General features: G+C 36.0%; 1 protein-coding gene across 1 annotated transcript; it reads right to left on the bottom strand.

Annotated features, from left to right (window-relative positions):
* Window positions 1–1971: 1971 nt before the first annotated feature.
* On the bottom strand, window positions 1972–27510 carry LOC137400741 (disintegrin and metalloproteinase domain-containing protein 10-like). Its single transcript, XM_068087076.1, has 11 exons — window positions 27426–27510; window positions 25549–25695; window positions 24142–24305; window positions 23548–23650; window positions 21899–22072; window positions 15587–15777; window positions 11443–11593; window positions 9463–9631; window positions 4743–4893; window positions 3851–3969; window positions 1972–2578 (listed from the first exon to the last, which is right to left on the bottom strand). The coding sequence occupies exons 1-11, from the start codon at window positions 27508–27510 to the stop codon at window positions 2434–2436; spliced, it is 1599 nt and encodes a 532-aa protein (XP_067943177.1). The 3' UTR covers window positions 1972–2433.

The following is a 27510-nucleotide window of genomic DNA, read 5'->3' as shown; positions in this document are numbered from 1 at the left end:
ATGAAATACAATTTATGCAAAAGATCAATATGAAAATGTAAAGTTTTATATGAGACAAGCATTAAACAGTACAAAAACAACAAAAACTACAAAACCCGTGTCTGGTCGAATATTGCTTCTAAGTTCAAGGCCGAATATTTGCTGGTGCTTCTTATTATTTAATCATTTGAGCGATAGAAAAGTAGCAATTTATCTTTCTGTCTGCTGCAAAGCGACATCTTTAATAGATTTAAATGGTGGAAAATGATAGTAATGATGTCACGTGATTTCTCGAAATTAGCCAAAAAGCAATTCGCACGAAATTGTGTGCTCTTTGCAAAATACTGTATCGCAAATAATCGGGACACAACTGCTTATCCGAATTGAAACCCTTGATTGGTTATCCAAAAATATCGGTTTGAACTAGGCCTAACAAGTACTGACGGGTGCTGACAGGCATTGACAGGCATTGCCAGGTGCTAGCATTTACTTAATGTAGCAAGCTAATTTGAAAAGTTGAATTCGCCAGTGAAAGATGCATTAAATATTCTATAGTGATATAGAACAATGCCTCTCCTTATGCAAATGTGTTACGATCATCGTGACCAGGGCCACGACGATCGACCTCCTGGCCACCGCAGTCACCAGATCGAGCCTTCCGATCACACGAGAAACCTCGTCACCGTTGAGGACGACCGAGAAAACGAATTGATAACAAAACATGAAATAAAGAGAAAAGTGGGCGGAGCCTAAAAAATAAGAAAACATATAAAAGGAGCAATATTCGATCATTTTGGCAGAGCTGTACGCGCACATTTTTTAGTGTTCATATGTGGTTCGTTGCCTGTCACACATGTATGCTTACGTATATTTATTTATTAAATATATATCATCGATCGTTAACACTGGGTGTTGTTGATTGACTTTTTTTGTAAAAGTAAAGGAAACCGGCAGTTTCCTTTACAAATGTATAAATACATTTATATCTGATTATACATGTAATTGGACATGGAATTAGAATGCTAGGGTTAAGGGCTGGTTAAAAGGTGAAGGGAACAAGCAGAAAAACTGCATACAACTAAAAATAACGTATCGAATTATAGTGACTTGTGAATTGCATGGCAACCAACCAATTAAATGAACTCTTTCAGATTAAGGTACTTTTACATTTCTGCAAACAAACTGAATGCAAGACGAACACCTAGAATCTTGGTTAAAGATTTTTTCGACGAATAGTTAGTTGACTAGTAGGCTGATGCGCAAGGATGATTTTGTTAGATACCCATCAGCGCTAGTCATGAGCATTATCAACTAATAATTCAACACTCAGTTCCGATAAGTCGTATCTCCGCAATATCTCTGGTCTTGGGCTGCTTGTCAGCCACATTTCAGATGGGGCTTAATAAGGTAGAGAAAAGCAAGTTTAATTATCGGCAGCCTCTAGAAAGTATAACTTATACAGGGTCAGCAATCTTCACAGTTTAAGCAGATGGCAGCATATCAGTAATTATTATAAACAACTATAACAACTATGAGTGTCTCAAAGATGCCAACTCATACATCATTGGTATGTATATACAGCTATATATATTTATAGCCAGCCTCAGATTTGATTAAATCGCTAAAGTTCAAAGACTTTCATGATACAAGTTGACCTGAAGCATGACTCCTGCCTGTCATTGCCTGCAAGTTGGCGCCACGAAAGCCAATTGTTATCAGAAGATGATTTTAGCCGATGAGAACAGCCAGTCAGAGCCAGTTGACTACTGAGAACAACCAATCAGAGCCAACCTTGACTAATCAGAGCCAGTCGACTACTGAGAAGGCGCCACTATAGTAGACTCAGTTCCAGCGATATACACGAACTAAACCAGTGTTTAGCCTGCACTCAGTTTGAGAGCATTGGATAAGTCGCGTCCTTTATTTCAGCCTCATAAAGGAGGTTTATGAAAGCTTTGCTGTATAAATCGCTACAAAAGGCATAATATTGGCAAAGATTTTCTGCAATTGGTCTGCTACTAGGGAGAAATGATGAGATGATTCAAGCATATCAGACTTTATGCAGTCAAAGCTTGTATATTCTTGTAGTCTACTCCGTTTCTATATTGTACACTTCAAGAAGTGTTTGGCCGTTTGCGCAATTAAATAACATCTAAATGTAATAATCCTTATTATGCAAGAACAGTATTTAATCCTAGCCTGTATAATGTGAGTTGTCTTTCCTATGAGTAGCACACAAATTATTCAATTCCTTGGTTACAGAGCAGATGGTTGGTTAAACATAGTTATTCAGTATTATAATCTGTTCTCAAAGATTGCATTTAAATGTCTGAAATAGAAAATTCTGAAGTCTATTGTTTGCTCATGGTAATTTCCTTGAGTTGTCTACTCATGACATGGCTTTCGCCTGTCTGCCTGTAATATTTGGTAGAAGGTCATCAGGTGGTGTAGCAGCTATTTTTTGTGAGCCAGAGTCTTGTCTATTGCTTTTTGCTCGTGTCGTTCATCATTTTCATCAGTTAGGAGTTTTCTCATTGGATAGCCTTTGAGTAGGAGGAGCTTCACCACTTCCCGTTCACGTTCGCACTGAACCATGTATCTGAAACAAGAAGCAAGCACTTTCCGTTCACGTTCACACTGAACCATGTATCTTAAACAAGAAGCAAGCACTTCCCGTTCACGTTCACACTGAACCATGTATCTGAAACAAGAAGCAAGCACTTTCCGTTCACGTTCACACAGAACCATGTATCTGAAACAAGAAGCAAGCACTTCCCGTTCACGTTCACACTGAACCATGTATCTGAAACAAGAAGCAAGCACTTCCCGTTCACGTTCGCACTGAACCATGTATCTGAAACAAGAAGCAAGCACTTCCCGTTCACGTTCACACTGAACCATGTATCTGAAACAAGAAGCAAGTAAGTTTATTTTAACAAGGAAAAAGTATAAAAGCACGTAATGTTAAAAACCTGATATTAACGTAATAAATTGCAGTATTAAAAAATATCACATATATTAAAATGTAATATAACATAGTGCAATGGTGTAAATGTTGTATTAGGGTGTAACGTGATAATATAAAATAAATTAAGATCAACTCTGTATGATATGTCTTGCTCTGTGTTGAATGTCTGCTACGCTACCTTAAATGGTTAGAGGTATGCTAACCATAGAGGTATACTAGCCATAGAGATATGTTAAGTCATTATAAAAATAAAACCAAAAATTGTTCCTAATACTAAATTTAATAAAATGTATGTTAAAGATAACGATAGGAATTGAGTGTTAAATCTGCATACAAAATTTGTCACAATTACTAGACAAATATAAGAGACTTCTATAGTATTAAAACTACAAAATTTAGATCCAAAATTACACGCTGCCAGCAAACAGTGAATCTAGAGTATTTTTACCTCTACAAATGTTTAAATTTCTCATGTTATGTACTTCAGGTGGAGAGTGCTCAATTTCACATCTGTATGATTGCAATAATAGCAGCCAGTCATATTCCTACATGCTTATTTTGTATCTTGTGAAATTCTAATAGAGGTAATAATCTAATGATTAGGGATCTCTTTAAATTAGAGAAACAAGAGAAGACAACATACTATCGCTCATGTATATGCACATTAGTAACATACATTATTGATAATGCTTCCACAAATCTTTCTTATGTGATGCAGGAGATGACAACTCTATACTTTAGTGTGTACAGCTGCTACAACTACTCTATACTTGTGTACAGCTGTTATAACTACTCTATACTTGTGTACAGCTGATATAACTACTCTATGCTTGTGTGCAGCTGCTACAACAACTATTCTGTACTTGTGTACAGCTGATATAACTACCCTATACTTTATTGTACCTTGAATAGAGTGAGTGTGGTGCTGTTGGAAACTGGTAAGCTATCCTCCTAATCGCTATTGGATAAGGAAGGGAGGTCGGAGGAACATATTTCTCCAGAGCCTTTAACTCAGCTTCAATCTGAAATGATTACAGTTATTTGCAGAAAGTTTTAAGTTGGAGGAGAATGAACTCAAAAGTTTCATTTAGAATAAAGTCTATGCAGAAGTTTACTAGTAGATAGTAATAGTCAATTAAAGGAAAGACAACTCTTGCTGAGGTCTGAGTGCGTTAATGAACAAATGTGATCATAACGAGGTAGCAAATTGGTAGTCTCTACAAATGAAGTGGATAGCTCATGACTAAAATATGTTGAATAGTTATTTCTTTTTTGAATCAAAGTAATTCATGAAAATAATGACTTGCAAAAGTCACACAAAAACATACTATAATTAAATCAAGGGCAGTGGAGTTTCAAGTATATATGGGTATTTAAGTTTTTTGTTTAACTCCATAATAACACCTATTTGTATTTTTTATTGACCTACGTTATTGCTATTAAAATATTGGAATACTGAATATCAAAATATTACAAATTTGTGTATGTGAATATTTGAATACCTGATAAGAGTACATTTGTATCAGAGATTTTATTATAACGAAAAACATACAGGCTAGTTATTTTACAGTTATTATCCCCAGCTATTTCTCCAAATTGACTCCAAATCTATTTGTGAAAAGCTGCATACACTAGATATACACTAGATGTATGTATAATGAATGTATACACTAGATGTATGTATAATTAATGTATACACTAGATGTATGTATAACCTTGCATCATGAGTCTCATTATATTTCATTCATGCAACAGACTTCAACATGCATTACATCTACTTTCAATTTACACATACACTTGCGAGTCTACTTCTAGCCTCAAACCAGACATAGGCCATTCGTCCATCTTTGTAAGCCATCGACTGCACTGGCTTCGTGCTTCTGTGAATGAATGTAAAAAGGGCAACAAGACCGCAAACTCCAGCCAGTGACAACAAAGCGTAGTACCTACAAAATAGCATACAACAAAGCGTAGTACCTACAAAATAGCATACAACAAAGCGTAGTACCTACAAAATAGCATACAACAAAGCGTAGTACCTACAAAATAGCATACAACAAAGCGTAGTACCTACAAAATAGCATACAACAAAGCGTAGTACCTACAAAATAGCATACAACAGAAAGTAGTACCTAAAAAATTACATATAACCGAAAATAACATCTACATAATTACATACAAAAAAGAGTAGTACCTAAATGTATGTATACAATAAAATGTAGCGTCTGCACCTTAGTAGAAAACAGTCTAAAATTTACACAAATCTAAACAACAGAATGTACCACCTCCCAATGTGTATAAAACAGAGGGTAGCATCTACACAAACGTTAGTTCAAATTGTTGATACTACCATCTACACAGGTGCGTACCAAAAAGAGTATATTACATGTGTGACCACAAAGAGCATGTCACTTGCAATATATACTTTGATAGTGCTTGGTAAACATGCAAATACACAGATAAGATTTTAACATTGGTACATCAAAAAACAGGTCAACAATGACACTCGATAGCAACCATTTTTTCTTTGCTATTAATGAGTATTTCAAAATGATCACAGACATTCAAGCCTATAACATGTGAGATAAAATATAGCCAAATACAAAACCCGAACACTACTCAGAATTAAGTGAAACACAATAAAATACCACTTTTCAAAATGAAGTCAAGCACGCATTTATGCCATTATTCGTGCAAAATAGAATACAGAACTATACTAGAAAATAAGAGAGAATATACAACCATAACACTATATATAATAAAATAAAGTATAAAACCATACCACTCTGTATAATTAAATAGAATATACAAGTAGACCGACCACTACATGGAATAAGAAAGAATGAACATGTGATCTCATCCCTATATAGAATAAGAAAGAATAAACATGTGATCTCATCACTATATAGAATAAGAAAGAATAAACATGTGATCTCATCACTATATAGAATAAGAAAGAATGAACATTTGATCTCATCACTATATAGAATAAGAAAGAATGAACATGTGATCTCATCACTATAAAGAATAAGAAAGAATGAACATGTGATCTCATCACTATATAGAATAAGAAAGAATGAACATGTGATCTCACCACTATATAGAATAAGAAAGAATGAACATGTGATCTCATCACTATATAGAATAAGAAAGAATGAACATGTGATCTCACCACTATATAGAATAAGAAAGAATAAACATGTGATCTCATCACTATATAAAATGAGAAAGAATAAACATGTGATCTCATCACTATATAAAATGAGAAAGAATGAACATGTGATCTCATCACTATATAGAATAAGAAAGAATGAACATGTGATCTCACCACTATATAGAATAAGAAAGAAAAAACATGTGATCTCATCACTATATAGAATAAGAAAGAATGAACATGTAATCTCACCACTATATAGAATAAGAAAGAATGAACATGTGATCTCATCACTATATAGAATAAGAAAGAATGAACATGTGATCTCACCACTATATAGAATGAGAAAGAATGAACATGTGATCTCATCACTATATAAAATAAGAAAGAATGAACATGTGATCTCATCACTATATAGAATGAGAAAGAATGAGCATGTGATCTCATCACTATATAGAATGAGAAAGAATGAACATGTGATCTCATCACTATATAGAATAAGAAAGAATGAACATGTGATCTCATCACTATATAGAATGAGAAAGAATGAACATGTGATCTCATCACTATATAGAATAAGAAAGAATGAACATGTGATCTCACCACTATATAGAATAAGAAAGAATGAACATGTGATCTCATCACTATATAGAATGAGAAAGAATGAACATGTGATCTCATCACTATATAGAATAAGAAAGAATGAACATGTGATCTTATCCCTATATAGAATGAGAAAGATGAACATGTGATCTCATCACTATATAGAATGAGAAAGAATGAACATGTGATCTCATCACTATATAGAATAAGAAAGAATGAACATGTGATCTCATCACTATATAGAATAAGAAAGAATGAACATGTGATCTCATCACTATATAAAATGAGAAAGATGAACATGTGATCTCATCACTATATAGAATGAGAAAGAATGAACATGTGATCTCATCACTATATAAAATAAGAAAGAATGAACATGTGATCTCATCACTATATAGAATGAGAAAGATGAACATGTGATCTCATCACTATATAGAATGAGAAATAATGAACATGTGATCTCATCACTATATAGAATGAGAAAGAATGAACATGTGATCTTATCACAATATAAAATGAGAAAGATGAACATGTGATCTCATCACTATATAGAATGAGAAAGAATGAACATGTGATCTCATCACTATATAGAATAAGAAAGAATGAACATGTGATCTCATCACTATATAGAATAAGAAAGAATGAACATGTGATCTCATCACTATATAAAATGAGAAAGATGAACATGTGATCTCATCACTATATAGAATGAGAAAGAATGAACATGTGATCTCATCACTATATAGAATAAGAAAGAATGAACATGTGATCTCATCACTATATAAAATGAGAAAGAATGAACATGTGATCTCATCACTATATAAAATGAGAAAGAATGAACATGTGATCTCATCACTATATAGAATAAGAAAGAATGAACATGTGATCTCATCACTATATAGAATAAGAAAGAATGAACATGTGATCTCATCACTATATAAAATGAGAAAGAATAAACATGTGATCTCATCACTATATAGAATGAGAAAGAATGAACATGTGATCTCATCACTATATAGAATAAGAAAGAATGAACATGTGATCTCATCACTATATAGAATAAGAAAGAATGAACATGTGATCTCATCACTATATAGAATGAGAAAGAATGAACATGTGATCTCATCACTATATAGAATGAGAAAGAATGAACATGTGATCTCATCACTATATAGAATAAGAAAGAATGAACATGTGATCTCATCACTATATAGAATAAGAAAGATGAACATGTGATCTCATCACTATATAGAATAAGAAAGAATGAACATGTGATCTCATCACTATATAAAATGAGAAAGATGAACATGTGATCTCATCACTATATAGAATGAGAAAGAATGAACATGTGATCTCATCACTATATAGAATGAGAAAGAATGAACATGTGATCTCATCACTATATAGAATAAGAAAGAATGAACATGTGATCTCATCACTATATAGAATAAGAAAGAATAAACATGTGATCTTATCCCTATATAGAATAAGAAAGAATGAACATGTGATCTCATCACTATATAGAATAAGAAAGAATGAACATGTGATCTCATCACTATATAGAATAAGAAAGAATGAACATGTGATCTTATCCCTATATAGAATAAGAAAGAATGAACATGTGATCTCATCACTATATAGAATAAGAAAGAATGAACATGTGATCTCATCACTATATAGAATGAGAAAGAATGAACATGTGATCTCATCACTATATAGAATGAGAAAGAATGAACATGTGATCTCATCACTATATAGAATAAGAAAGAATGAACATGTGATCTCATCACTATATAGAATAAGAAAGAATGAACATGTGATCTCATCACTATATAGAATAAGAAAGAATGAACATGTGATCTCATCACTATATAGAATGAGAAAGATGAACATGTGATCTCATCACTATATAAAATGAGAAAGAATGAACATGTGATCTCATCACTATATAGAATAAGAAAGAATGAACATGTGATCTCATCACTATATAGAATAAGAAAGAATGAACATGTGATCTCATCACTATATAAAATGAGAAAGAATAAACATGTGATCTCATCACTATATAGAATGAGAAAGAATGAACATGTGATCTCATCACTATATAGAATAAGAAAGAATGAACATGTGATCTCATCACTACATAGAATAAGAAAGAATGAACATGTGATCTCATCACTATATAGAATAAGAAAGAATGAACATGTGATCTCATCACTATATAGAATAAGAAAGAATGAACATGTGATCTCATCACTATATAGAATGAGAAAGATGAACATGTGATCTCATCACTATATAGAATGAGAAAGAATGAACATGTGATCTCATCACTATATAGAATAAGAAAGAATGAACATGTGATCTCATCACTATATAAAATGAGAAAGATGAACATGTGATCTCATCACTATATAGAATAAGAAAGAATGAACATGTGATCTCATCACTATATAGAATGAGAAAGATGAACATGTGATCTCATCACTATATAAAATGAGAAAGAATGAACATGTGATCTTATCCCTATATAGAATAAGAAAGAATGAACATGTGATCTCATCACTATATAGAATAAGAAAGAATGAACATGTGATCTCATCACTATATAGAATAAGAAAGAATGAACATGTGATCTTATCCCTATATAGAATAAGAAAGAATGAACATGTGATCTCATCACTATATAGAATAAGAAAGAATGAACATGTGATCTCATCACTATATAGAATAAGAAAAAATGAACATTTGATCTCACCAATATTCAGAGAGCAGAACAATGAAATCTTTTGCTGATTCTTTGACCAGCCTGATGATGTCATCCTTTGCATAGCTACCATTAGGAAACCTGCATAGTCCGTTCTCATCACAGCGTCCACTTTCGTCAATGCATATTCCATTAGTAGGTATGGCACCCTCGATTCCAGCTGAACAAAAGATGCTAAATAAATTTTTTATTGCAAAGTTAAAGCGTGTTTAATCTATATCAAAGTAAGAAAAAACATGAGAACTCATTGTAATTGTTGGTCCTACCGACTTGAATCAATTTTTACAGGTTTTTATTGATACAAGTGCACATTTCTTTTTATGATGTTTTTTTATGCAAGGTTACAAGAACATTCTTTATAATAGATTTTACACAAAGATTTAAAATGGCAGACTAACTCAATCATACGCAAAACTGTTATTAGATTTTGTTTGCTTTTTCTATAATCCTTGAGACATCAAAAGTGTTTTGTATTATGACTGAGGCACCAACAATTATCCCAAGGCTAGTAACTACTACTAAGATCAATACTATCAATTTAGCAAGCTTGACACTTATCAACCTTGTCCTACTTTAAGAAGTCCTTAAAGACTTGTTAAACTGCAGTTACATCACACTAATCAAGTCAGTCATTATGTTTATTTACTATACATTTTACAGTCACACGCTCTTACACTTTGCAATTTGTTAGTTATTAGGATACACAATAATTTCACTAGAAGCCTTCTGACATCTTTTGCGTAATTATTTATTTATCAAGTTCATCAGAATTAGCTAGAGCTTAACTCATAGATTTCAATCAACCATTCCCTTTGAACAATTTTTATCCTACTTGACACCAGGCGGAATAATAAAAACTCACTTGATTAAATTTTTTTAGTAGATTAAGGCAAAGGTTTCACAATTAATAGTTTATTTCTTGCTACAAGTCGTTAATCAAGACGTCTTTGCCTCATTCTATATCCCATATGAAGGAAAAAGCAGGCAACTCCTTTTCTTATCCTTAACTTCTTAAATCAACTTTCTAACACTGCCTTTTTTGTTCAACAGCTTATATAACATGTAGGTGTACATGTATGTCCATACTAGGTGTATGTTCGCACTAGGTATATGTCCATATTAGGTGTATGTCCATATTAGGTGTACATGTATGTCCATACTAGGTGTATGTCCATATTAGGTGTATGTCCATATTAGGTGTATGTCCATACTAGGTATATGTCCATACTAGGTGTATGTCCATATTAGGTGTACATGTACGTCCATACTAGGTGTATGTCCATACTAGGTGTATGTTCATATTAGGTGCATGTCCATATTAGGTAGACATGTATGTCCACACTAGGTGTATGTCCATATTAGGTGTACATGTACGTCCATACTAGGTGTATGTCCATACTAGGTGTATGTTCATATTAGGTGCATGTCCATATTAGGTAGACATGTATGTCCACACTAGGTGTATGTCCATATTAGGTGTACATGTACGTCCATACTAAGTGTATGTCCATGTTAGGTGTACATGTATGTCCATACTAGGTGTATGTCCATGTTAGGTGTACATGTATGTCCATACTAGGTGTATGTCCATGTTAGGTGTACATGTATGTCCATATTAGGTGTATGTCCATGTTAGGTGTACATGTATGTCTATATTAGGTGTATGTCTGTATTAGGTGTATGTCCATATTAGGTGTATGTCCATACTAGGTGCATGTTCGTATTAGGTATATGTACATGTTAGGTGTAAGCCCATATTAGCTATACATGTATGTCTATATTAGGTGTATGTCCATATTAGGTGTATGTCCATATTAGGTGTATGTCCATAATAGGTGCATGTTCGTATTAGGTATATGTCCATGTTAGGTGTAAGCCCATATTAGCTATACATGTATGTCTGTATTAGGTGTATGTCCATATTAGGTGTATGTCTATATTAGGTGTTTGATCAAGTCTCCAGGTACCTACCATTGAAACCCCATAATGCAGCAGGTTTGCATTCTCCAGTAGTGTTGTGTCGACAGCAAACGAGGCAATCATTTTCACTGCCTGTACAGTAACAGCTCTTGTAACCATGGTAGGTGCAGACATTCTCGCTGCACTTTCCATTAATACAAACCTAGTAGCAGAGAGCTTGTAGTAAATGGTAATTGTAGTAATCAAATAGTAAATGTATCTCATGAAAACAGCATCAGGAAGGCATCCATGATTTTTGTTAATCACTCAAATAATATTGGAGTGAGCGCCATAAGTTGGCTAAAGAGTAGTAATAACAGTAATAATAATAGTGATAGTAATGATAGCGGTAGTTATAATAGTACACTTCACCCCTACACCCTACGGCCCATCCCTACACCCTATGCCTCATTTCTACACGCTACACCCCATCCCTACACACCCTTGCGCATCCCTGCGCATCCCTATACACAATGACAAAGTGTGATTTACTAATAAAGAATTACGGTTTACAATGTTTAAGAATAATCAGCTCAAAGTTCCATTATTGAAGAGTCTATGTTTCTGTAAGCGTAAAAAGTGAGAAAAGTTACCACGCTGACAGCGGAGTGAGCAACATGACCAACTGAGATAAGCATATACACTACTACTAAGGATTAAAATGATTTTACCATAAGATTTTGATTGCACAGTGTTCCATCAGGTAAGCTAGCGGGTGTTGGACATGTTGCGCTTAGTCCATTACAGTAAGCTTTTTCGTTGCAGTCAGAGTTAAGGCTACACATTTCAGCTTCACTAGCAGGAGTAAAGTCACATGTTTCTGGAGAGCAGCATCGTGAAGCCACGGCAGAGCATTTTGATGTTGATCTAAAATATATAGACAGACTTTTCAGTTGCATAATCAGATGTACCAACCATTACAGATTCCACCAACAACTCTCCAAGCATCATAAAACTTACATTCGAACAAGTCAGCAGACCTGCCAAGTGTTTTAGGTTTATATACTTTTCGACAATGAAAGTTAGTATTATTCTAACTATGCATTGACTAATAGATCTTTCATGAATTAACAGGGCATCGCAGGTTAACAGGTTTTAAATAGGTAAACCTTTTCTCCAATCATCCAGCCAGCTTTCATCTCCATATGCATCAGTGGGAAAAGAAGGATATGCTATCATATGACGCAGGAACATTGACTGCTTATGTCACACTAATAGAATGGTCATTGACTGTCTATGTTATTGTAATAGAGCGGTGTTAAGTACAAACGTACTATGAAAACCTTTGCAAGACTAGCCCATTTGTTAGGCATGTTCCGTGGTATCAACAAAGGAAATTCTTCTATAGTCAAATGTGCAAACAACACCTTTGATCTATTAATCAATCTGTCATATAAAAAAAATTCATAATCAATTGTGGCTGCCATTTTTAAACATGCCAATAGTACAGCTTTCTCATGAAGCTTTTGAAGGTTTTGCTTTTTGCTGGTTTTATAGTATGTAGACAAATTAGTATCATATGAACCTAATCATCGGTGGATTAAAAATCTGAAAGCTTACACCAAAAATTAAAAAAACAAGCTTTAAAATGCATAAACGCTCAAGAGCTCTCTATAATATATGATACACTCAAGAGCTCTCTATAATATATGATACACTCAAAAGCTCTCTATAAGATATGATACACTCAAGAGCTCTCTATAATATATGATACACTCAAGAGCTCTCTATAACATATGATACACTCAAGAGCTCTCTATAATATATGATACACTCAAGAGCTCTCTATAACATATGATACACTCAAGAGCTCTCTATAATATATGATACACTCAAGAGCTCTCTATAATATATGATACACTCAAGAGCTCTCTATAATATATGATACACTCAAGAGCTCTCTATAATATATGATACACTCAAGAGCTCTCTATAATATATGATACACTCAAGAGCTCTCTATAATATATGATACACTCAAGAGCTCTCTATAACATATGATACACTCAAGAGCTCTCTATAAGATATGATACACTCAAGAGCTCTCTATAAGATAAGATACACTCAAGAGCTCTGTATAAGATATGATACACTCAAGAGCTCTCTATAAGATATGATACACTCAAGAGCTCTCTATAACATATAATACACTCAAGAGCTCTCTATAAGATATGATACACTCAAAAGCTCTCTATAATATATGATACACTCAAGAGCTCTCTATAACATATGATACACTTAAGAGCTCTCTATAACATATGATACTGTCAAGAGCTCTCTATAAGATATGATACACTCAAGAGCTCTCTATAATATATGATGCACTCAAGAGCTCTCTATAACATATGATACACTCAAGAGCTCTCCAGAATCTAAAAAGTTTAGGCGGCATGCAACTTGCGCCACATCCTCCCAGTTGCTAGCATCTTGAAGTATGTAGTTGTCAGGCCCTCCTTTATTGCGGCTCTTTTAGCGACTGGCCTTTATTCCGCCAGTGCCTGAGATACTGACCTGTTTCTGGTGTTTACTCAAAGGGTAGAGAGACATGACTTTCTATTATTCATGGTCAAGCTGGCCAGCTGTAGGGTCCAGCCAATCCATCTTTTCGCCAAGTCTGCTGATTTTGCTTGAATCGGGCAGTCTTTTCTTTGTTTGGGCAGGGTCGGCTCAAACTTCCTTTTCTTGCCTGGTTTGAATCGGTTCTCTATCATCAGGGTTGGTGTATCATCAATGTTGGTGTACACAGACTCATCTCGGTTAGGGTGTCTTAATCTGGCTTGTTAGGAACCGGTCCCACTCTGACCGGTCCACCAGGTAGATAGCTGGCTTGTATTCTCAGGCTTGGTGCTTTCTTTTATTATGATGCAGCACCTGATCTTAAGAGACGTGCTACCAGCAGCACAGACAAACAAACAAGCCAAAATGCTGCATCACATGATACCTGATTTGTCTGTTGCTTGTGATTAAGTGACAGATGCCGCATCGGTCCTTTTTGTTGTCCAATGCGCCAATGTCTGGGTAAAAGATATTGAATTGTCCTCACAGCTCTTTTCTTCTAGCCATTTCTAGTGGCCTTAAGGGGTGACATCTGGAGTATCTCTAGCCTCAGTACTTTCACTGAGTTTGACTGAATTGGCAAAGGAAGTTCCATCTTTGTTCGGGCTGGCTTTGTCTATATGATGAACACTCGGCAAATATTGGCTAGCTTGGCTGCAAGACCATCTGTCACTTCTAAGGCAAGCATTGCTGAGGCAGCCTGCTCTGGAAAGTTGAGTTCATCTATAGTTTGAAGGAAGGAGATTTGTGAAACAGGTTCAGCTCGCTGGTCACTTCCTTTCTGAAATCTCTTTTTTTGTAGCCCACTATTTAGGCTAGCTGAGGCTAAGTCGGATTGGCTGTCCCTTTTAATGCTTCTTTAACTGGCTCATGAGCCTCTACCTCAATAGGCTTACCTTGCTTAGTCAGAGTAGAGGTGGCTTTTTCTCTCGGGGAAAAAGTGTTTAGCGGGATGAGAGGTTCTTGCAGAGAAGAATCTAGATTGTCACTCATTGTTTTGTAGTAGAAATTGTGACCAGCAGTAGTCAGGTCTGATGTAATTGCAGGCTCACAAAGAATTTAAACAGTAGCCAGAAAAGGGGACGACTTACTTCTTTCTTTAGTGTATAACTTAAAAAAAGAAATGCCTTTCTTGTATCACCCCACCATAATTTAGCGTTCCTGACTGAATGACACGTTCAGTCTTCATACTGATCTGGCTTACTGGTAGTGTGGGCTATCCTTGGGTTATGCCAAACCATCTTTGCTGAGACTACATTGGCCCCTTCTCTATTTTTGTTGGCCAATTCCCTTGCTTCTGTGGTATAAAAAGTTGTCAGGTTCTTTTCCGCGCTCCAAAATTTGTTTAGTAGGCTTTGTGCATACCATCAGCTGGGAGACGATCATTGCTGCTTTCAATTTTTTACTGCCTTCTACAGCCATGGTAACCGACCCCTTCATGTTGAATCCTCTTTTGGGCTAAGGGGTTATTGGTGCTCACCCTAATTTTGCTGGACAGGTGTAGAAGGGTTTCAGCCTATTTTCCCTCTGAAAGGAGGAAAAAGGAGGACTACCCTTGCTGTTTGATTAAGTATGTACGATTGGCTCAGGCTTTTATGACCTGATACAGTCCAACAAAGATAACTTGCATTTTCAAGTTGTCCCATTCTTCAGGCGTTTGTTGAATAGCCAAATTCAGTGTGGCATATTGGAGTGGCTCTTCCCTGCCTTCCTGTAAAATTTCCTTCTGAGCTTCTGGGTGCAAGTCGCACACAGTCCTTACACACTCCTGCAGCTGGATCACACACAAGTCTGTGAATGGAGAAAAACTCAATAAGGAAGGGTAACACTCCAACTGATCTTGCAATTTTAGCTCTCTACCCAGCTTGAAAATGTTTGACATTTTTTTAGTTGTGGAGAGTGGCATGCCCCAGTTTGCTCTCATCAGTTGGGGAAGGAGCAGATCTCACATATATTTCCCCATGGCCAGCAGTGTGGCCTGAAGCGAGTCTCCTAGTTTCTGTGTGTTTCATTCCACCATCCTATTGGCTTGCGGTGATGCTGAGTGGTACGTGTCTTGTGCACTCACCAGAGCTGGCAGAGTAAAGCCATCTGCTGGCTTTCTATCTGAGCTCCTTAGTCCATGAGCATCTACGCTGGCAGTTTCAGGTAACAAAATACTCTTTTGTCAAGTGCATCAGCCAATACCAGGGCTGTGACATTCAGCAGGGCCAGGGCCACAGCACTCCCAAAGGGTGAAGTGGTCAGTGAGTAACAACATCTATCTGTTTTCTCTCAGAATGGTAAGAAATTTGTCAACTTGGTTGACGGCTACTTTTTGGCCAAAAACGACCAGTGTACTGCCTTTGCTTTCCATCGTTGTCGTGGTTCTACGATGCTTAAGCAACCTGGCATATTCACAACTTTTGACTATCCTTTTGACGATTGCTGTCAAGATGGGCCAGTACTAAGTTAGTTGGAGGCAGCTTGTAATTTTTCCTAATTCACAAAAGATCAGGGAGCGCGTCCGCCATACAGGGAGTCTTGTAAGACCATTGGACATACTGTACATCATCTTGGATGGCTTTGAGAGCCAACCGAGTTTTTTGAACTCTATCTAGCTTGGTCCACATAAAACACTGCAAGCTCTGCAGAATTTATAATTCCTTGTCTCCCAGCTCCAGCTGTCCTGAGGGTACATCATTTCTGTTTGCTATGGTTTAGTACATGACTGCCATGGGCCCATGGCTCAAAGCCAATTTGCCGTTCTGGCTGGTTCCCACTGTTTTAACCTAGGTCGTGTGTGTGTGTGTCTCATCAAGGAGCATTGCGAATCGGATTCGGCTGCTGCCTGGAAGGTGCCGAGGTTGATCTCGCTGTTCCTATAGGAGTAAACACTAATAAGCATTAATCAATAACTATCTCGAAAAGACCGGTGTTTACATGTACCCCCTAAAAAAGCTAAGAATTCATCTAACCACTTTTATGGTAGATAACACTTCCAGACAACAGTTCGGGGCCTGCGTGGTTGAGTTAGTGTGATTTCGGTCCTGCCTGATCTTCCTCTGCTAATTTCTTTAGTGTGGGACCTCTGTTTTTTAGTTCAATGGGTTTAAACTGACTTAAGCCCTTGCAGGTTTACCTGCCCAACTCATCTGCGCCTCTGTGCTTGTGGCTGGCTTAGTGTTCTAGAATGTACTAAAATTTGGGCAAGATCTTTAGCTATCGCAAAACTTGGTTGGAGGAATCGCTTCTCCAGCATAACCACCAAAGAGAGGCATGATCTGTTTTTGATATTGTAAGAGAAACTTCTGGCCATACAGGTATAGCCTGAAGTGTTTTATAGCTTTACTTATTACCAGCAATTTGCTCCTCGTAATGCAGTAGTCATGCTTTAGAGTTGTCAAGGTTTTGATGAAGTATGCGGTCACCCTCTTTTTCCCTTTTTGTGTCTGGAATCGTATCAACCCTACACTATGTGCACTGACATCAGTGACTAGGATATACCATCCTTGAAGGTAGGACACCCTTGAACAGATGCCACAGTGATGCTGCCCTTGAGATGGTTGAAGGACAGTTGTTCCTCCTAGGTCCATCGCCATGACTCTTCTTTGTCATTAACTTGTGTAAGGGTTGAGCCACTGTGGCAAACTCTAAGATATATTACCAATAGTAGCCGACAGTGCCCAAGTAGCTTTGTGATTAGTTGATTTCCCAAGGCACCGGCCACTCTTTTACTGCATCTGCTTTAGCCAGATTCACCTAGATCCCTTTCAAGAAAATTTCTTTTAAGCAGAATATTATGATTGACTCCGAAGGTTCAACCCACATCGCCATCACCTGTGCCAAAGACTGTATTGTAGAGGATCAGCAAGTCAGCCTTTCTTTCTTCCTGGCATCACTCAAATGTTCTAAAACTCAAGGCATAACTAAAACAGGTTGTCAAATAAACATTTTTCACTTCTTATGCTATACATTACTTCAAGATTTAAAATTGTTGATAAAGAGTGGCAGATAATGTAGTTACCATTGGTTAGATTCCGTACCCAATGACTTTGAGTAACTTAAGCTAATCTAAATACCATAAAACCTCTAATTGAACGCTACCTCTCTTTGAACGCCATGTCCAATTGACTGCAATTCTGAGAGAAAGGTTGAAAAATAGACGGCCACTCTCCAATTGAACGCCACCTCCATTTGACCGCCACTTTGACATTATTTGATCTTTTCGAGCCCGTAATATTAACTGATCAGTAAAAAATTGTCCACAAAATCGCATTAATAATGAATCGTTTATATCAATATCAGTTAAATGTCTAGTTGTCCAACTCCAAAGCCTTTTGTTTTATCGTTAAAAGTTTGAAAGCAACACCGGAGCAATAAGCAATAATGGTCCCAGGCTAATAATAGTTTTCTGTTTAACGCAGTCTTTCTACTTCGAAGTAGCCAACACTTATTTTAAAAAATGGCTTAAATTTATGATGTTAGATGGAAATTTGAAAGCAAGGCCGAAGAAATATTTACTAACTGTTTTAGGCTAATATTAGTTCCTTGTCTAACGCTGTCCTAATACTTCAAAAGACATGCATATAAAAACCAGTTCGCCAAAGTTTTGGACCAAAGGTTATGCAAGCTAACTTTAAGCAAGCAAAATTTTACGCGTTGCATTTGTGCTAAATGCAACGTCTGAAAGATTTGCACTGTCAAAAAAATTGTTTGGATGCTAATATTGACTAGTTCCGCAGTGCAGAAGAATAGTTGAGGCCAGAAGATATTGTGGAAGTTATTGGACAACTAGAAGATGTTCGTTCCATCAACGCAACAATTAGTACGCAGCTAATTTTTATGTCACTTGTTTATGAATATACATTTGTATCATTTGCTAGATTATTGTTGTATAACTTATAAATATGCAGTTTTATAGCATGTTATTTAATAGCATCCTCGCGGCTATCTTAACACGGCTTACAATGAATCGATGCTCATAACTTCACTTCTATTGCACATAAAAGCTATTTTTGGCTGCAAACCGTAGCAAACATATCAGTAAGTGCAATCAGTTTTTATTCAACAATGTTAAATATAGATATAAAATAAAAGTGTTTTCAAATTTAAGGTAAAATAAAATTGGAAAAACTCCAACAAATTGCAAAGAAGGACACAGGCTATAATATCATCGCAGGTCAATTGCAAGTAATAGATATCAAGTGGTAGATTTAAAACATCAAGCCGATGCAAGTTCTCAAAATCGATTTGAATAACGAAAGTTTAATAGTTAGCCCTCAAAAATATCGTTTTTCTCTTTTGCTGCACTTGGGAAAAAAATGACATATCAGGTGTATCTTTATTATGTATACTAGTACTTTGGTAGTCTAGCGTGTAGTGACAGGTCGTCAAGTGTGTCAATTTGCTCCAAGAATAGGAAGCTGTACAATTATTCAGAAACACCTAAAGGTGGTTGATTAATGAAGGTGTTAGAGTGTCAGTCAACTGTCAGCTGAGTGTCACGAGCTGAAGTCATGTTGGATGCAATCTTTTATTTTAGCCTTCAACCCTAGCTTTGGACCGACAAACAGACAGACAAGCAGACAGACAAACAGACAGACACTGCTCTTATTATAATATATTAGTAAAGATATATTCTTGTTTTCCTATACAGTGGAACTTCGGTACTCGAACATAATTCATTCCAGAAGGTTGTTCGAAAACCAAGTTGTTCGAGATCGGAAACAATTATTTCCATTAGAATTAATGTATGTAAATTTTAATCCGTTACAAGCCGAGAAAACAACTTTGGTAAAGCACTTTTAAACATTTTACACAATAAACTGTACTGTATACTACATACTATAAATAGAAATGGGTAGATATAAATCGTGTTTATTTTTAATAAAAGATTTTCTATCTATGATGATGAAAACAGAAAACAAAAAGCAAACATTTTGTATTCTTTGCTCTTAAAACATCGAAAACATTCTCGGTTACAGATACAATACCAAAAATTGCAGAAATTGATAATAAAACAGCAAAGAATGCAACAGATCAGTTACATCAAAAATTGTGCGAAAAAGAAAATATAAACAGCAATGGCACATTTTCTTCACATCTTTAAAGGAGAATCCTCTTCCAAAACAATTTAGGGTAACTCGACTGGAGGAGTTGTTTCCCTAGTAAATATCTTCGGTAGAGAGATGTCATCTCAGATGGTTCCTTCGTTTTTGTAAAGAATTTATGAAGTGTAACCTGCTTCTCCGTTTGTTAATGAATGTTTCCATGATGTTTCCGGAGCTGTTCCGAACGTTTAATTCTAATGCGCATGCTCCAGTTTGGTCGAGAACTGAATTTATGTTCGAAATCCGAGAACAAATCTCAATTTTTTTGATCAAAAACCAAATCAGTCGAGACCCGAAGCGTTCGAGAATCGAGGGTCCACTGTATTTTAATTGTATACAATTTTTTTTCATTTCTGACTGTTTACCACAGAACTTCCTGTCTAGGAAAAATGAAAGACATCCGTTTAATTGCGCATTGAAGAAGGGAGCTCCCTATAATTCAACGTAAATGGGCCTAAACCAAGTGAAAATACTAAAAAGAAAAGTTGTCGATGCAAACCAATAATACCAAAGTTACTGTACAGTCAGTAAATTAAAAGGTTAACTCTAGTTTTTTCGTTATGAAGGTCTAAAAGGGTGAGTTCGGGAATATCTTGAAATAGATGTGGCTATTTGCATCTGTTTGAAGGTTCATATAACATAAAACTCCTAAAAAGTAAACGTTACCAGAATGAATTGTTTACATTATAAGGACGCCTACTGTATAAAGATCAACGACTGTAGAAAGAAGGTTAGAAAATAAAAGCTACAAAAGGAGACAACTACTCACTTGAGCTTGCACTGGTTAGAGCTGTTGGAAGCAAAGACAGAGCAGCATGAGTCAATTGAGCTGCAGGTAGCTTCTGTGCCACAGTCACACTCTTCTGTATCAGCTGTTGTAGGTAAATAGTAACTAACTAGATAAAAACTAGACTGTATGCAGAAGATGTTCAGTGTGAGCAGGCGTAGACTACTCACACAAAATCAGCCACAATGAAAGAAGCATCAAAAACGGATACCTAATAAACTAAATACCCAATAAAGCATACCCAATTTCTTTTAACTAGTTAGAATTGAGGCAAGTTACATACATGTAAAGGAATCATTGAATGAACATAAACTGAAAAAGTAACTATAGGAGTACTGAGTGTGAAAACAGGTCTTGTAAGAAGAGTTACAACAAGAGTACTGAGGGTCAAAAGAGGTCTCGTAAAAAGAGTAACTATAAGAGTACTGAGTGTGAAAAGAGGTCTCGTAAGAAGAGTAACTATAAGAGTGCTGAGTGTGAAAAGAGGTCTCCTAAGAAGAATAACTATAAGAGTACTGAGTGTGAAAAGGGATGATAGGTATGATGCTGAGCTAGCTGAGTTGCTAGTGCCTGATTTAGTCAACACAAACATACCGCGGCATTAGTTTTATGATAGAGCAAAAAAACTAGAAACAGTCTCATGTAGGCCTACTAAACAAACTTTTCATCATTCACATGAATTTTGAAGATGCCTCCTTCCGGTCAAAGAATCAGAAATATCTGAGTAAGTTAAAAACAAGATGTCAATTAACAAGCTACCTAAAAATATCCTCTTATTATTTGTGCAAACATCATATGAACAGGTGTCTTCGCGTGCGCACGTGCATGTTTGGTGTGTGGTGTGAGGTGTGTGGTGTGCGGTGGGTAGTGTGCAGTGTATGGTATGTGTGTTTAATTTCAATGCCAATGATTTGCAAAGAATGTATGCATGTCATGACTATGAAGTAGCAAATAAGATGGCACAAATTGTTTAAGGTTGATATGCATTTGTACTGCAAATAATATGAAAGAATATTTTAGGTGATTTACTCACGATCTATCCTGAAGTTCCCACAAATGGCAATATAACGCTCTTGAAAGCAAACTGGCATTCTTCCAAGCAAGACCCTATACATTAAATTTGTAGAACAGGTAGAAAACACAAAGTGGTTTGGATGACTTCCATCACCAGAAAGTTCATACATTATATAATTTCCATCGTCTCCATCTAAAATTATGTCAGCATTTAATGTTTCTGTCTCCTATAAAATAGCACAACTAAACTTATTTATAATGTATGAATGTAAGAATATAGCCATATGTTCTAGGAAATGATTATCTGTTTGTGAAGAAGCACTAGTGTGAGCAGATCAAGTTCTGAACACTTAACTTACGGAAAGCAAGTTTGTTGCTCGAGCGAGAAACTAACAAGGAGAAGGTGTAAAGTTTCGCTACAAAACTGCTAAAAAGCAATCGGCAAGTTTGTTGTTTTAGTAAATGTTTTGAGTTATAATAAAAATAGCAAAATTTTAGAGAAATATTCGTCAGTTTAAAAAGAATCAAGACGTTTGCAATTCAGTACTCTATCGGCAAAATCGCTTTACATGATTTTCCTAATCAATGACATTATAAGCAGTTATGTAGCTTCTCTCAGTTAGTACTATACATGTTCATATAGTCTCTCTCAATTAGTACTGTACACGTTCATATAGTCTCTCTCAGTTAGTACTATACATGTTCATATAGTCTCTCTCAGTTAGTACTGTACACGTTCATATAGTCTCTCTCAGTTAGTACGGTGCATGTTCATATAGTCTCTCTCAGTTAGCACATACATGTTCATATAGTCTCTCTCAGTTAGTACTGTACATGTTCATATAGTTTCTTTAAGTTAGTACTGTACATGTTCATATAGTCTCTCTCTCTCAGTTAGTTCTGTACAAGTTCATATAGTCTCTCAGTTAGTACGGTACATGTTCATATAGTCTCTCTCAGTTAGTACTTTACATGTTCATATAGTCTCTTTCAGTTAGTACTGTACATGTTCATATAGTCTCTCCCAGTCAGTACTGTACATGTTCATATAGTCTCTCTCAGTTAGTACTATACATGCTCATGTAGTATCTCTCAGTTAGTACTGTACATGTTCATATAGTCTCTCTCTTAGTTAGTACTGTACATGTTCATATAGTCTCTCTCTTAGTTAGTACTGTACAAGTTCATATAGTCTCTCTCAGTACTGTACAAGTTCATGTAGTCTCTCTCAGTACTGTACATGTTCATATAGTCTCTCTCTCAGTACTGTACATGTTCATATAGTCTCTCTCAGTTAGTACTGTACACGTTCATATAGTCTCTCTCAGTAATGTACATGTTCATATAGTCTCTCTCAGTTAGTACTGTACAAGTTTATTTAGTCTCTCTCAGTTAGTACTGTACATGTTCATATAGTCTCTCTCTTAGTTAGTACTGTACATGTTCATATAGTCTCTCTCTTAGTTAGTACTGTACATGTTCATATAGTCTGTCTCTTAGTTAGTACTGTACATGTTCATATAGTCTCTCTCTTAGTTAGTACTGTACATGTTCATATAGTCTCTCAGTTAGTACGGTACAAGTTCATACAGGAACTAAAAATAGAAAAATAGTATTAAAGATTAGTACGAAGAAAAGAGAGATGAAAAGCTGAAATAATATTCTTGCCTGGAGCGCAGGAATAGCGGGACTTATTATCATGCTCAGCACCAAAATTGTGCCCTAGTTCGTGGACGAGAGTGATAGTGAACATCGGCGTTGGGATGACATTCTACAACAATGTATACTTTACCAGCTTAGAAAATGTCGTAGGAGCTCTGCTTTAGAAAATAATTGGTAATAGTGAGATTGTTAGTAGTAGCTGGAATTTTAGTAATAGTTGGATTGTTGGTAATAATTTGATTGTTGGTAATAGTCAATCAAAAGCTTACTGGTCTTTTTGTTCCATGAACAATTTATTTACTTTAAGTTTTATCAATAGTACTAATGTTTATACTCAGAGGACTGCTACCACTAGAGTACTGCTGTCACTACAGTATTGCTGCCACTAGAGTACTGCAACCACTAGAGTATTACTGCCACTAGAGGACTGCTGTTGCTAGAGTATTGCGACTGTTGTAAGAAGCCACTAAATTGCCATTTTGGTTTGTTCCAGCATAAATAGAAATGTTAGACCTTGGCCCCGACACCTACTACCTAGGTAATTCTGTATTATTATACATTCAACATTTCTTTTGTGCTAATAACATAGACATAGCTCACCCCATAGTTTCTTGCACTAACAATGGCCGAGTTGAAGCTCAGCGTTGAACCATTCCTAAATCGATAAGGGGTGCTGCAGATGCCCGCATCCAATGAATTTTCACTGGCAATCCAAGCTAGACCTAGAACACCCTCGGAGAAATCTACTACGGTGAACATGACCCCTACAATAAATTATATTTGTGAGAGTAATAAAGAAGCTCTGGCCTTACATTGCTATAAGTGAGAGTAATAAAGAAGCTCTGGCCTTACATTGCTATAAGTGAGAGTAATAAAGAAGCTCTGGCCTTACATTGCTATAAGAATCTCTTCTTCAAACAATCAAATACAGCTTCAAGGAAAGGTTTTGTATTTTGTAACTTTCCAATCGCAATAACTCAGATTATCAGTAAGTGCTGAAACATCAGTGACAGATTATCAGTAAGTGCTGAAACATGAGTGACAGATTATCAGTAAGTGCTGAAACATGAGTGACAGATTATCAGTAAGTGCTAAAACATTAGTGACAGATTACTAGCAAGTGCTGCAACATGAGTGACAGATTATTAGTAAGTGCTAAAATATTAGTGACAGATTATCGGTAAGTGCTGCAACATGAGTGACAGATTATCAGTGAGTGTTAAAATATTAGTGACAGATTATCGGTAAGTGCTGCAACATGAGTGACAGATTATCAGTGAGTGTTAAAATATTAGTGACAGATTATCAGTAAGTGCTGCAACATGAGAAAGCAATTAACACTTCTGTAAAACTCACTTGCTGCCCATTCGTAATAGTTCTCAAACTAAGCTTTTATCAAAACATATAGCTGTAGCTGACGTTTAAGATTAGATATTTAGACGACAGAGACCGTACTTTCACATAATCGCAGGAGCCTATAAAAATCTCTAGAAGTTGAGAGACTTCCTAACTCACCAACGTTGGTAAATAGAATTGAAAGGTAAGGTAGATTACTATCGACCTACATGTAGTAACCACCACCACTGTTTGTGCAAGTGACAAGATCAAATAAACTACTCAAATACTAATATACTAAATATAAATAACTCAGATACTCACCAAGGCAGTACTTCAAGATAGATACTCACCAAGGCAGTACTTCAAGATAGATACTCACCAAGGCAGTACTTCAAGATAGATACTCACCAAGGCAGTACTTCAAGATAGATACTCACCAAGGCAGTACTTCAAGATAGATACTCACCAAGGCAGTACTTCAAGATAGATACTCACCAAGGCAGTACTTCAAGATAGATACTCACCAAGGCAGTACTTCAAGATAGATACTCACCAAGGCAGTACTTCAAGATAGATACTCACCAAGGCAGTACTTCAAGATAGATACTCACCAAGGCAGTACTTCAAGATAGATACTCACCAAGGCAGAACTTCAAGATAGATACTCACCAAGGCAGTACTTCGAGTGATCAATAGCTGTGAATGCGTTCAAGAATACCTGGGCTTCCTCACCATCTTGAACATGACTCATTGGATTTGCCTGCTCATCCTTAAACAGTGTGATCCTTGCTATGATGAAGCCTATGTTGTTACTAACTGTAAATAATAACAATGTGATTCTTTCTATGATTATGTCTATGTTGTTACTAGCTGTAAATAATAACAATGTGATTCTTTCTATGATGATGTCTATGTTGTTACTAACTGTAAATAATATCAGTGTAATTCTTTCTATGATAATGTATATGTTGTTACTAGCTGTAAATAATAACAATGTTATTCTCTCTATGATGATGTCTGTTGTTACTAAATGTATGTCAATAATTGGGAGGCAAAAAGTATGTAGTAGCTGCAACTTAATGCAAAGAAATAGGCAAAGTCTGTATAGAGGTGTAGTGCAAACTAAATGCATTAACTGATTCGCTGGATCATTTGTTATGCTTTATCCACTTTTGCATGAGAAAAAGCAAGGAATGATATGCAATAATTTGTCACAGCAAAGTTATTTTAATATAATTGTTTCGGCCAACTATGCATCAAATATTTAGTAATATTAAATTCTATTAAAGTAACACTAAATTCTATTTAACAATTTATGCAGTTATGGTAACACCACAGGTAATAGAGAACTTACTCGACTCACAACTAGACAACTTTCATTGTCAAGTGCAAACATCGCAGACCTCACAACAGTTGTTAATCTCAAAACATTGTAGCCCACTAACCTTGACCATTAAACTTGGTTGATCTGAAGATGACATCCGCTTTGTCAAGATGATCTACAACTGTCTCAATAGTACCTGCGACAGCATCACACATCAATTATAGTTCTAGAGCTGCCATGTTTTAGTATAGCTTTGCTATCACTTATAATGTAGTTAGCCAATGATCTGCCAAGCCTACTTTTCACATTTTTCTATAAGCTAAAAAGTAAAGCACTGACAACTTAGTTATTTCATGTGTTACACCAGTAAACATCTAGTAATACTAGTGTGTGCCAGTAAATTGTACTGCCCTATTCGTATATAGTTTTATTACAACTATAAAAGCATGTGACTTATTTAAAAGTCAACTATTTTTCTGATATCGTTTAAGATGAAGCGGATAATAACATATAATAACATACAACAACATATAATAACATATAATAACGTACAACAACATACAACAACATACGATAACATACAAATGACATAAAATAACATACGCAGTAGTTCAGAAGTCTTGAAATCTAGCCAACTAATTTATGTATGTCAACTGAGTTCTTGCAACAGATCATGCTGCTAGCTGCCCTAACAATTTTTATGCACTTAGTGTAGCGCAAACAGTCACCCCTCATAATCGACCACAGTTCCAGGATCTGATTCGCTAGCGACCACAGCTCCAGGATCTGGTTCACCAGCCGCCATACTTCCAAGAACTGATTCGTTCACCACCATACCACGGGTTCAGAATTGAATGTGCTAGCCACCACAGGTTCAGGATCTGATATGCTAGTGACCACAGTTTTAGGATCTGATTTGCTAGCCCTCACAGTTCCAAAATCTGATTCGCTAGTCACCGCAATTCCAGGATCTGATAGGCTAGCCACCAGTTGCAGGATCTGATTCGCTAGTCACCACAGCTCCAAAACTTCATTCACTAGCCACCCCAGCTCCAGATTATGAGTAGCCAGCCATCGCAGTCCTAAGATCTGATTCGCTAGTCACTAGGTTAACTATCATTGACAGTAAGCTTATTAAAGGTCAATGACCATAGCAATGACCTAGCATTTCACATAGCTTCACTAACCGCTTTCGTATACTTGCTACATATACAACTTTAACTGTCGTAATACTTACCTGCAATGTTACTCTGGCCTAACTGCTCAAAGAACCTATGATCAATAAAGACATGAAGTGGACAATGCAT

The sequence above is a fragment of the Watersipora subatra genome, chromosome 7 (assembly GCF_963576615.1).
Source record: "Watersipora subatra chromosome 7, tzWatSuba1.1, whole genome shotgun sequence".
NCBI lineage: Eukaryota > Metazoa > Bryozoa > Gymnolaemata > Cheilostomatida > Watersiporidae > Watersipora > Watersipora subatra.
This window is presented reverse-complemented; position numbering and strand designations above follow the sequence as displayed.